This window comes from Pteropus medius, unplaced genomic scaffold (genome assembly GCF_902729225.1).
Source record: "Pteropus medius unplaced genomic scaffold, Ma_sr-lr_union100, whole genome shotgun sequence".
In the NCBI taxonomy this organism is placed as follows: Eukaryota; Metazoa; Chordata; class Mammalia; order Chiroptera; family Pteropodidae; genus Pteropus; species Pteropus medius.
In genome coordinates, this window is record NW_024344378.1 from 46,533,090 (window position 1) to 46,545,545 (window position 12,456).

General features: G+C 33.8%; 1 protein-coding gene across 2 annotated transcripts in view; it reads left to right on the forward strand.

The window, feature by feature from the left end:
- MCU (mitochondrial calcium uniporter) overlaps positions 1–12,456 on the forward strand; it is a 158,225-nt gene that overhangs the window by 143,320 nt on the left and 2,449 nt on the right. For both annotated transcript variants that reach the window (XR_005654789.1, XM_039872087.1), the window contains 3 exons: positions 5,518–5,678; positions 7,140–7,343; positions 11,470–11,586. Coding sequence is in view for 1 of the 2 variants with exons in the window: in XM_039872087.1 (XP_039728021.1) it covers positions 5,518–5,678; positions 7,140–7,343; positions 11,470–11,586 (482 nt within the window). In the remaining variant the exon portion in view is untranslated. The remainder of the gene's footprint in view (positions 1–5,517; positions 5,679–7,139; positions 7,344–11,469; positions 11,587–12,456) is intronic.

The following is a 12,456-nucleotide window of genomic DNA, read 5'->3' on the forward strand; positions in this document are numbered from 1 at the left end:
AAGCCTTTAATAACCAAGTTCTCTGACTCCCAGCCAACAAGAAGTGATTAATCTCTTCTCTGAATTCTTCTTACTCCTTTTCTTTGTAAATGCTCTGAGGGAAATCACTGGGATATTGTATTGCCCCCGTCCCCACTGACTTAGGTGGTCATTCTATATTGAGTGAATTAAGTGAATTAACTTGGTAGCATTTTGGCTGTTCTGAGGCCTGATTCTCTTCTGTGTTCAAGCTAGTTGACGTGGAACTAGCTTAGAAAAAATATAGAAAAGTATAGTAAGTATAATAAAGATGAAAAAGTATCCTTTAAATAGTAAGACAATACTGAATCAGATTTTATTAAGTCGGAATAATTGACCATGTAGACAAGGGATTGTTAGCTATATATTAGCTATGATAATATGTTTTTCTTCCTTATTCCCTCATTCTTGGGCTAGAAGTTCTCTTTAAAATAACAGAAGTACAAGCCTATTTTACTGTTTCTTGTTGTATTCGTTAAATTTGTTCTCCCCCTGCTCAGCTTTAATGACATAATTGATGTATAACTTTGTGTGAGTTTAAGATGTACAGTGTAATGGTTTGATACACATATATTGTGAAGTGATCACCACAATAGGATTAGTTAACATCCCCATCACCTAGCATTATTATCATTTCTTTTTTGTGGTCAGAAAATATAAGCTCTACACTCTTAGCAGCTTTCAGGTGTACATTACAGTACTGTTAACTATAATCACCGTGATGTATATTGATTGCCAGAACTTATTCATCTTATAATCGGAAACTTGGTACTCTTTGATCAACATAGAACTATGGCATTATCCAGCAATCCCATTTTGGCATGTATACCCAGGGTCTCAAAGAGATATCTGCATTCCCATGTTCATTGTAGCATTGTTCACAATAGCCAAGATATGGAATCAACCTAAATGTTCAAGTATGGATGAATGGATAAAGAAGATGTGGTATATACGTACAGTGGAATATACAGTCAGCCATGAGAAAGATGGAAATCTTGCCATTTCCGACAAAATGATGGACCTTGAGGGCATTATACTCAGTGTGTGTGCATGTGTGTGTGTGTGTGCACGCGCGCGTGTGTGTTATCTAAAGAGTTCATTCTATTTAGATTTTCTGTTAGTAAAATTTTATAAGTTGACTAATATATTCCTATATAAAGTTTAACGATGAGAAAACTTAAGATGTGTGCTTTCATATTATTATGTTGTCAAAAACTAAAGGTATTTTAATCAATGATAATTCCAACCATCTTGCCTAATACTGTGTTTTTAAAACAGAAATTAATGTTTGCATTTTTTAAATAGGGCTATTCTCAAGTTGAATAAGATAAGTAAAATTAGAAATTGAAAAGGAGAGAAACTGTATTTGATTCCCTGGTGATCAGTTTGGCAGCCTAACAACTCTGCTTTATCTGTGTCTCAGAACTGTGGAATATCTACCCATTTTACCTACAAGTCAATTAGAATATCAAGTTCGCAAGGGTCAAAAGTCTATAATTCATAGAATAATTGTAAATTGAAGTGTGGGATTTGGTAAACTCAATAGAAGCATTGGTATAGAATTTTAAAAGGCCTTTTTAATATTTAAAATTCACACATCAAAGCTCTCTCAGCTCTGTTAATTAACCAATGAGAGATTATGCCATTAGATATCATTTCTCAGAGCTCAAACAATACTGTTTTAAGTCCATAAATACTTTGTTTACCCCACCTTTTAAAACATAGTAAAGAAAATATTATTTTCTTTTGATAAAATGTAGCTTTTAATTTTGTTGCCACCATATTATCTTCCTCTCCCTGTCTGAAGAAGATATTGCTAGCATCTCAGCCACTACAGTTTTTCAGTGGCATTGAGTAAGAGAGCAAGTTGAATTTCTGTACTCGTGACTCTTTTTAGTGAAAAGGCTAAATGAATTAAAATTGAAGGTACTAGGTTTTGGGATTCAGATAATGAGGAGGAACACTAGGATTTTGTATATATGTGGAGCAGATGGAACAAATCTGCTTTATCTAATAAGTTAAAATAGTTAATGAAGGAAAACTTTTCCAGGACACTTTTTTAAGTTTTGACACATATTTTTCTACTCACTCTTCTTCACTCCTTTTAACTTTCACTTCTTTCTCCTATTTTTCTTTTCCCTGTTTATGGATAGCATGTTAGAACTAACGGTGCTCTATGAATGTTGTGTACCAGTGAACTTTAATTTCACACACTTCCACCAGACACTGAGGATAGAGGGCTCATTCATATAGGATCTAATACAGCCACAATTAATGCTTATGTGGGATTGGCAGTCCATAGGTATTATGGATCCTTCAGTAGTTTCAACTCTTGTATCTAACCCTAAAATTGGAGGGTAGAGGCAGGAAAAAAGCTGAAATGGAACAAGGGGGGCAGGTCATAGCAATAAGGCTAGTTGCAAGCTCCATAGCATTCTTTGGGTTACCATAGCTATTTATGGCTGGATTCTCCTCTGACCACTGCAAGATGAGAGAAGTAACTATTTTAGCAATTAGATTTTATAACCTAATGAAATCTAGAATAGAGGAAAGAATACGGGAAAGAAGCACAAGAAGCCTTTTATTCCAGCCCATCTTAAAGTAGTAATTCACTACCTTCCCTTTAGGCTTAGGGAAGAAGAAAATATACCCTATATTAGTGGTTCAGTTTTTGTGAGAGAATCGTTTTGATTGGTACCACTAAGCCCTTTCCCCATTTATCCATCCAGAGGATACTGGAAACCTTACTTACATCTTAATGATGTAAATAATTTGAGAAAAAAAGATTGAACAGGCAAACCAAATACCAATAATAATGAAGGCCTTATTGGAGACTCAAATAGCCAGAGTCCTTCCCAAACATCTTAGTAGCTGAAAAGACTTTTCAGTCCCCATTATGTTAGCATGTCTCTCTGCCTTTCTGTACCTTAAATATTCTGGCACTGATGGCATGTACAGAAACATTAATAAGCATCCAATTGCATTTTTAATGAAGCATACACTAATCATCCAAAAGTGTCGTTAAGCCATTAAGTAGAGTTATCTTCCCCTTTACTATAATTTCATCTCTGAATATGTGGGCAGATTTTTTAGGGTCAGGGGTTTGAGGTTATTGTTTTCCTCCACCATGATAGTATATGGAATCATATTCTTCCTGTCAATAAAGTCTAACAAAATAATGCCTAATCCCTTGAGTGTGCCAGGGCTTTACTGATGCCCAACCTGAAAGATAACTGTTTTCAGCTAGGTCTACAGATGGACATCTGTGAGATTGATCTCCTGTGAATTATCATTTTACAGTCTTTTCATTGCCGTTAGAAGGTATCGCGATTGCACATTAATTGTTTTTATTTGTCTTGAATAGATAATACATTCACAAGTTCAACTCCCAAAGCAAAGAATATATGAGGAAAGTTTTCTCATCCCTATTTCACAGCCACCCATTTCTCCTCTGTAGCAGCAAACATTGTTCTTGGTTTCTTTTGTTTCCTACCAGAGATAGTCAGTTAATGCATTCATAAGCAAGTATGAATACATAATCTTTTTTCCTTTTTTATGCAAATAATAGCGTATCCTACATACTGTTTGTATCAGGGTTCAATTGGGGAAGCAGAACTACATGAATATTATGGAATAAAAGATTTATTATAGGAATGAAACCTTGTGCAATTGTAGATGAAGCCGAAGAAGAGTCTGAAAAGGGAGTTTGGAAGATCAGAGAAAATCACCAATTTTTAAGCAATGGCACAGAAGGACAGTGATCAAAGTTTGCCGAAGAACCTGGAAATTCAGGTGCATCCAACTATTAGGATAAGGAGGATTAGCAAAGAGGGCAAGAGAAATCCCTATGACAGTGTTATCAAGTAGAACTTTCTCTGCTGATGAAAATGTTCCATTTCTGCACTGTCCAATATCATAGTCATTAGTCACATGTGGCTATTGAGCACTTGAAATGTTTCTAGTGTAACTAGGGAACTGAATTTTTGTACCTAGTACAGAAATGTTTGTTAATCTTATCTATCTAGCACTCACATTCCTCATTTATAAATTGTGGGCACCAACCTTACTCATGCTGTTATGGTGAAGATAGATAATATACAGTAATATATATGATAGGATTTTATTAATCATAGATAATTTTTGCCCACTTAAATATTTGCCTTTTTGAAAGGGAAACAAGCTTGCAGGAGAAATATAAATATTAGTATAGAAGCATTGTAACTCACCTCCAGGCCTAGGGGTCAGAAAACGTGGACTCTGCCACTTTCATGTGACATTCTAGACAAGTAATTGTCTTCTAGAGTATAGTTTCCTCTTCTAGTAACTTTGGAAAGTGTAAAGTCGTGTGCAAATGTGAGCTACAACTTGATTGCAAAGAAGACCTTGTTGACATAGATGACTTCTAGAGCTCAAAGTGTTCTTGCTTTTATCTGTTCCCATTAATGCAGCACACATTTACTGAAGCATGCAAGATACTGTGTTAGGTGCCATATCCCATTTTACTATATCAGCTCTTTTCTAATCCAATTTGCTACCCTATTTGACTTTTTTATTGATTGTTTCTGTGATAACTTTCCTAAAGGACATCTTTGAAGAATATTTGAAATACATGGCTAATTCCAATTGTGGCTTATTTTGATTTAGAAGAGGGCTGACCTTAAGCTGTATCTAACAAAATGTCACATTTAAGGCTAATATTCTAAAACAAAAGCTTTAATTCTGATGCTTTTATTTTAAATTATTTGGCAGCTGAGATCAGCTGATTTTTTATTAGATTCTCAAAACATAACTTTTAGATTTCTGGAAACGTGCTACTCATAGAACAGGATATTGAATCAAAGAATTTAATCTTGTATCCTTTCAATCATTCTTATAACTTCATACCATTTAGAGCATAATATTGAGGCCCACACAGCTATTCTGTAATTTTCCCCAACAGGAATAAAGAAAAGTTGATATGCTAGGGGGAAGGTGTATGGAGGCCAAGGTTATTAGGATAAAATATTTTTATTTATACCTTTGTTATTTGCAAATTTGAAATACTGTATAGTTTTTCATCAGGTGTTACTAAAGAGAAAAAAAATCACCAATTAAAGAGGCAAGGCCACAGATCAGCATTTTAATAAGCATGAAAATCAGATTGATTCTAAACCTCTCTACTAGTTTTTAACATATTGCCTTAAATTTTTTAATCTTTATCTAATGAAGATTATTATTATTTGTAGCCTTGTATATAGCATTTAGACTTTGAAGAGTATAATGGTGAATGTTGGTTTCAAGTTTTTCAGGTTGCCCAAATATGAATATACTTTCTAAGATTTGAAGATACCTCCGTTTTAAAAAAGAACTGTCACTTTCCTTCAGTTTCACACTGAAAGTGGATTGCAATAGTGGAATAATCTGCCTTGTTCTCATTGTCTAATAGCCCCAGGAATAACAACTCTTCACTTAAGGCATACATTAAAAAAAAAAAAAAAAAATGTAACCCCTCTCTTTCAGACCTCTTAAGCCACGAAAATGCAGCAACACTGAATGACGTAAAGACACTAGTCCAGCAACTGTACACCACACTGTGCATCGAGCAGCACCAGCTAAACAAGGAAAGGGAGCTTATCGAAAGATTAGAGGATCTCAAAGAGCAATTGGCGCCCCTGGAAAAGGTGCAAATTCAAATCTCAGATTTTTATCTTCACTGATATTTTTTCCAGAGAATATATGTTTGCTTTTTTACCTGTGAGTTTTATATAATTGAGCTGTGTCAATCAAACTAGTCTACCTGTTTTGGGGACTGAACCATAAGAAAGTTCCAACCAAAGCTAAGAAAGAACTTAAATAGTTTGGAGCCTTGGTAATGGACTTAAAGCTTTGAGGTCTAAATGTCTACCCTTAACCAGATTTATCATCTCTACAACAAAGATTGGAATAACTGCTAATCAAGAAAGGTTCTGAGTATAATGGCTAATGATTTTAGTCAAGGTTAAGAATTAATAGTGCATGGAATATTATGCAGCTGTTAAAAATAATGTGTAGATTTAACATGTTATAGAAAACTTCATGATATGTTATGAAAACTACATTATAAAACAGTGATCCAATTTTTAAATGTACTATGCTTATAGTTATACATATTTATATATTTTAAATATGTATACATATATACAAAGAAAAAATTAGAATATAATCCAAAATGCTAATAGAGTAGTAGGATTATGATTGATTTTTCTTTACACTTTTCTGAATATTTTAGTGTGAACGTGTGTCATCCTTATTTTTTGATGATACGAATATTTCCATTTTAAGAAATTAGACTATATATTAGAGATAAGAAAAGGAACAATACTCTTAATATTGTGCTTTTTCTGATTTCTTTAAAAATAATCAGTGTATAATATGTCAAATTTGTCCTTAAATTTAAGACCATTAGGAAGTTGTGAAATTAAACTTGAGAAACTATTGTGATGGGAATGAGATTTAAATTTGATATTTTCAAAATGTAAAGCATTTTTTAATGTACCAGCTATAACAAAATAATTATCATCCTATAGTGAATATTTTCTATGGGCCAGGAATTGTGCTAAGTATTTTACCTGTATTCTGTTAATCCTCAGAACAACTAAATGATGAAGTTGATGGTAATCTGCAATCAGGGCCTGACCTCAGCTGGTCTGAATCAAGTCCATGTTCTGGCTTATTATGTTGGTCTGCCCCCTAGCATGTCCTTTGAGTAAAAACTGATAATAGATTAAATCCTGTATGCGACAGTGAGAGAACATTGACATGTTTTCATTTTCTTCTTTTCAAATAAAGTAATCTTGTAGTTGAATGAAGAGCTGTTGAAACTAATTAATTCACTCCTATAGTTTCACCATATTTTCAGCCACTTCTAGGGTGAAACATAAAACACAGGTATCATTAAAAAAATCTCACTCCTATAAAATATTTTGTTCAGTGAAAACTACAGATAGAATTTGGGAAGACAAGCTATATTTATTACAATTGAGACTAATTGTATATGGATTATGAGCTCTGTTTTTTTAGTGAACACAGAACAGTTTAAATAAAAGTTTAAAACTGATAATATGTTAAAGTACCTTATGATTGATTGATCATTTTGCCCATAGGTACGAATCGAGATTAGCAGAAAAGCTGAGAAGAGGACCACTTTGGTGCTATGGGGTGGACTTGCCTACATGGCCACACAGTTTGGCATTTTGGCCCGGCTTACCTGGTGGGAATATTCCTGGGACATCATGGAACCAGTCACCTATTTCATCACTTATGGAAGTGCCATGGCAATGTATGCATATTTCGTAATGACACGCCAGGTAAAAATTCCTCTTCAAGTAACTTTTTTATATATAATGAAGTTTTGGTTGTCAAAGTAATTCTCTTTTCTCTCATATTCTATATGTATTCATTTATCCTTTTTATACACACACTTGTAGATGCACATGCATGCCAGTTACGTATCAGGCACCATTTTAGGTGCTGAAGATAGACATAGATATAAGATATGGCTTCTGCCCTCATGGAAAGAGCCTTATAAACCATTAAATTCAGAAAAATATATTACAGTAAGTTAGAGAATAAGAGCGCAAATGAGAAGAGTCGTCAGCTGTAGGATAACTTGTTCAGCTAAGTTGGCTTGACTTTTTATGTACTATGTAATTAATTTAACAGTCAGAGAAGTCCTAAGCTTTTTGTTTTTATTGTTCTTAGAATGGAGAATTGGTGATACCTATTCAAATAGTTAAACTCTGGGCTACTTCTAAGTATGTTAAGAGTGTAGGTGGGTTTTTTGTTTTTTTACTTCATGAAAGAGAAATGAAAATTAGATATCTAATCATTTTATACTCTTGGCCTATTCTTTATCAATCAAGGCTCATTTATTAAATATCAGTAGCTAGAACTAATTTTTGTTGCTAGTGCTATGTTTTTAGTAGCTTAGAAACCCATCATGTCTCTTTAGGAAGTATGAGGGAGTTATTATCACTTACTGTATATATGATACCACCACAGATCCAATCTCTCTTGATAAAAAACATTTGAAATAGCTAAAACATATGAGAAACTTTTTCCATTTTCTTAGGCATCAGAAGGAAGCAGCTGGAAATTGCTAATATTTTTAAATGGTTGCTGTTAAACATAGGTATTTTACTTCCGTTGTTAGACCAGTAGTCATAGTCCTGTTTATGTGTGGGAAAATGAAAACCCAAGAACATTATTTAACTTTTCTGGGCCTCCTTAACTTGTTCATGTGCTGCCATTGTTCTTGCAGAGTCTCCAGCACCTGGTCCCATGTCTGGCTCATACTAGTCACTCTGTGTGAACAGAACGGAACAGCCAGCTCAGTCATATCTAATCACAGCTCTAGACAGGGCTCCGTGTTTCTTTCCCTCTCCCCTCTTTCTTCCTCCTCCCTCTTCTTCTCTCTTCTTTTTCTCTTCCTTATATGAATTCTTTTTATATATTGATTGAAATCCAAATTCCAAATTAGCCTGCTGTTGTCTTTGCTGGTTACTATCTGTCTTTTCCAAATGTCCCTCACCTCTCCTGTGTATGTACTGTGTGTCCTAAACAAATCAAATTAAATTCTTTATTCCTCCTCAAATGCCCTGAGTTGTACACCACCTCATTCCTTAGTTCACACATTCTGTCAACTGGGAACGTTCTCCCTGTTGATCTCTACCTGTCGTACTTCAAGGCTTTTCTAAATGCTTATCTTTTATGAACTTTTGACCAAATACCTATAGCCAGCTTTGAGCTCTTCTTGTTCTGAATTCCTGTAATCACATTGTGCCTCTCATTCTACCCATCCTATGTTATCTTGTATTAGAATTATTCATGTAAATGTCTTTTCCCTCTACTAGAATATGATACCTTTTGAGGCTAGGCATTTAGTTCTTTCAATTTTTATTGCCTGACACAGTGACTCATATCTTTAATAGCCTATCTGTCCTACTAGTTAAATGCTGCATTTCTGTGATTCCCAAAGCATTTTTTGCTGCCCGCCCCAAGCAACAAGTTGCAAAATAGCAGTAGTAAAGAATTTAGACATTTGTGAATAAGAAAACTTGACCAAATAAAATGTGAATAGAGTTTCTCATGTTAAATATTCTTTTCCACATCCGTATCCATAATTAACAGCCATGAAGCAAAATGCCAGTTCAACAGCATTTAAACTCTTCTAAACTCTTGTTACAATGAGATGCTTTATTTGTTAGCAACCTAAATATATCCCAATAGTATATTAAGTTCCGAAGAATCTTTGTAAGATGACAAGTTCCTCTAAATCATAAAATCAAGTAGAATATTGAATCAAGTGTATTATTTCAGTGAAACCAGAGTATCAATTTCAGTTATGCAAAAAAGGAGCCTGACAATAAGAATTGCCATTGAGTTATTTCAGCACACATTTGGACCACCCATCTAATACCCTCAGTAATTAAGACAGTGGCACAAGGATAGACAAATAGTCCAAAGGAATAGAAGAGAGAATGTAGAAATAGACTCAGCATACAAAACCTTTTGGTTTTAAAAAGATGGCACTACAAAGAAAGGAGAGTCTTTTTCAATAAATGGTGCTAAGATAATTGAATATCCACATAAAAAAATGAAGCAATTCCATTCTTACACTATAAATAAAAATTAATTTTGGATGGATTATAGATCTAAATATGAAAGGTAACGCAGTAAAGCTCCTGGAAGATTATATAGGCTATCTTAATGACTGTGGAATAAGAATGACTTCTTACACAGAATGAAAAGTACTAACCATAAAGATAAGAATGATAAATTAGACTATATTAAAATTAAGGACTTCTGTTTATTAAAGGACACCATAAAGAGAGTGAACAGAATGGGAGGAGTTATTTGTAGTACAGATATCCAACAAAGGATCCATATCCAGAATATATAAACAAATCCTACAAATCAGTAAGAAAAAGAATCCAATAGAAAAAGATGGTAAGAGGTTTAAATAGGCACATCTAAAAGAGGATATGCAGATGGCAAATAATATATGAAATGAAAAGCTCAACTTCATGAGTGATCCAGAAAAATGGTATATATCTCTAAGAGAAATGAAAATGTATGTCCATATGAAAACTTTTACATGAATGTTCATAGCAGCATTATTCATAATAGTGAAAAAGTGGAAACAGCTTATGTCAATCAATTGATGAATGGATAAATAAAATGTGGTATATCTATGCAATGGAATATTATTTGGCAATAAAAAAAAATGAAGTATTGATACATGCCACAAATAGATGAAACTTGAAAGAAGCCAGACACAGAAGGCTATAAGTTGAATGATTCTATTTATATAAAATATCCAGATAAGCAAATCTGTAGAGTCAGAAAGTAGACTAGTAGTTGACTAGAACTGGAGGTGCTGAGGGATGTTAAAGAATTCATGGTTTCTTTGTGGGATGATGTAAATGTTCTAAAATTGATTGTAGTAATGGTTATGTAACTATGCGAATATATTAAAGACCATTGAATATTATACTTTAAATGAGTGAATTTGTATGATATGTGAATTATATCTCAGTAAAGCTGTATTTTAGCACACACACCAGAATGGCTAATATTTTTAAAAACTGGTAATACCAAGTATTGGCAAAAATGTAGAGTAATGGAAACTCTCATATTCAACTGATGAGTATATAATTGGTACAGATATTCTGGAAACCTATTTGATATCACTTCTTAAATTTGAACACATGCATACCCTGTGTTCTAGGATTCCCACTCATAAGTATGTCCTCAACAGAAGAAATAAGTCCAGAAATGTTCTTGGCAGCATTTTCATAATAGCCCAAACTTGAAAACAATCCAAAGTCTACCAGTAGTACAATGGATAAATAAATTGTGATGTGGTCATAGAGTAAAATATAACATAGCAAGAGAAATGAATAGACTATAGCTACACACAAAATGACTCTCACAAACCTAATATTGAGTGAAAGTAGCCATACACAACACATACTGTCTGACTCCACTTTTATAAAATTTAAAAAACAGGTAAAACTAAGCTGTAGAGCTCAGGGAGGTATGTGTTTAAGTAGGGAAGCTATAAGGAAAGCAAGAAAATAACTATCATAAAAGTCAATATATTGGTTACTTTTGGGGAGAAGGAAGGGTTAGTAATTGGGAAGGGGCAGGAAGGGAGCCTCTTTGGCAGTGTTCTATTTTTTTTTTTAAGCTGGTAATGATTAGCATGTTCACTATGTGATTTGTTGTGATGTACATTTTTGTTTTGTGTGCTCTTGTGTGTGTATTTCACAATAAAAATGTTTAAGAAATAATCATTTAGCACTGTATATGTCAGTATATATCTTCACATGTGTGCATGTGTGTTGAATCTAATCAACAGTTAGTAAATATTTGTTTTGTGAAGATAGTATGCTAAAGACTAATGATTTCATTTGTCCTTTCTTTTTGTAGGAGTATGTTTATCCACAAGCCAGAGACAGACAATACTTACTATTTTTCCATAAAGGAGCCAAAAAGTCACGTTTTGACCTAGAGAAATATAATCAACTCAAGGATGCAATTGCTCAGGTAAGTTTTCCAAAAATAAAATTTAACAAATCCTAGCCCCATACTGTATGGCATTGTTATTATTATCCATAACCCCAGTACTTCAATGAGTAAACTCTGAAAGAATGACCCAACCCCTTCTTCCTATATAAAATACTCCTGAATTGATAAAAATTACTTTTTTAGCATGAACACCTTATGTTTTATATCAGAAGCCGGTGAAAATATGATGGGTCCTAGTTATCCTATTAACACTAGCATATTGGAATTTTTAGACCTAGTTTTACTTTTTTTCGTTTTGTTTCTTTAAAGTTGTCTATTTTTACTTTTCTTTCTTTTTTAAATCTTTCTACAATATTTGACCCATAGATTTCTCACCTAAAATGTGTGGTAGCAATGGGGCAAAAATAAAATGCAAGAGAGACTACTAGAAATCTCTGCCAGGTGCAGGTGAGAGATTATTTAACTAGTGAGAGATTATTTAACTAGAAGATGCTTTTTTAAAAGATTGATATATTTCATTTTTCATAGTCGTTACCTCTTTCAGATTTATGAATGTGCATCCCTCACTCTGATATATTTGATTTTGGTGAATAAATTCTCATCCCTATTCTCTGTAGTCTTTTATGATTTTAGAGGTTTTTCAAAACTCTCTAGAAGCTCTTCCATCCTGTTTAATGTTTAGATGCTCTTCTCTGGACTTCCTCTGCCTTCCCTGTCCCTTATTGGTGATGGGGTTATGTGTTGCCTGGGCTTAATCCATCTTCCTGCCTTGGTGTAAAAGGACTCATGTCCTCTGTTGTTCTGTGAGTGGTTCTCAGCTGGAGGGAATGCAACAGAATCACCTCTGGAGCTATTAAAATACAGATGCTTTGGCCCCACCGTAAGCCT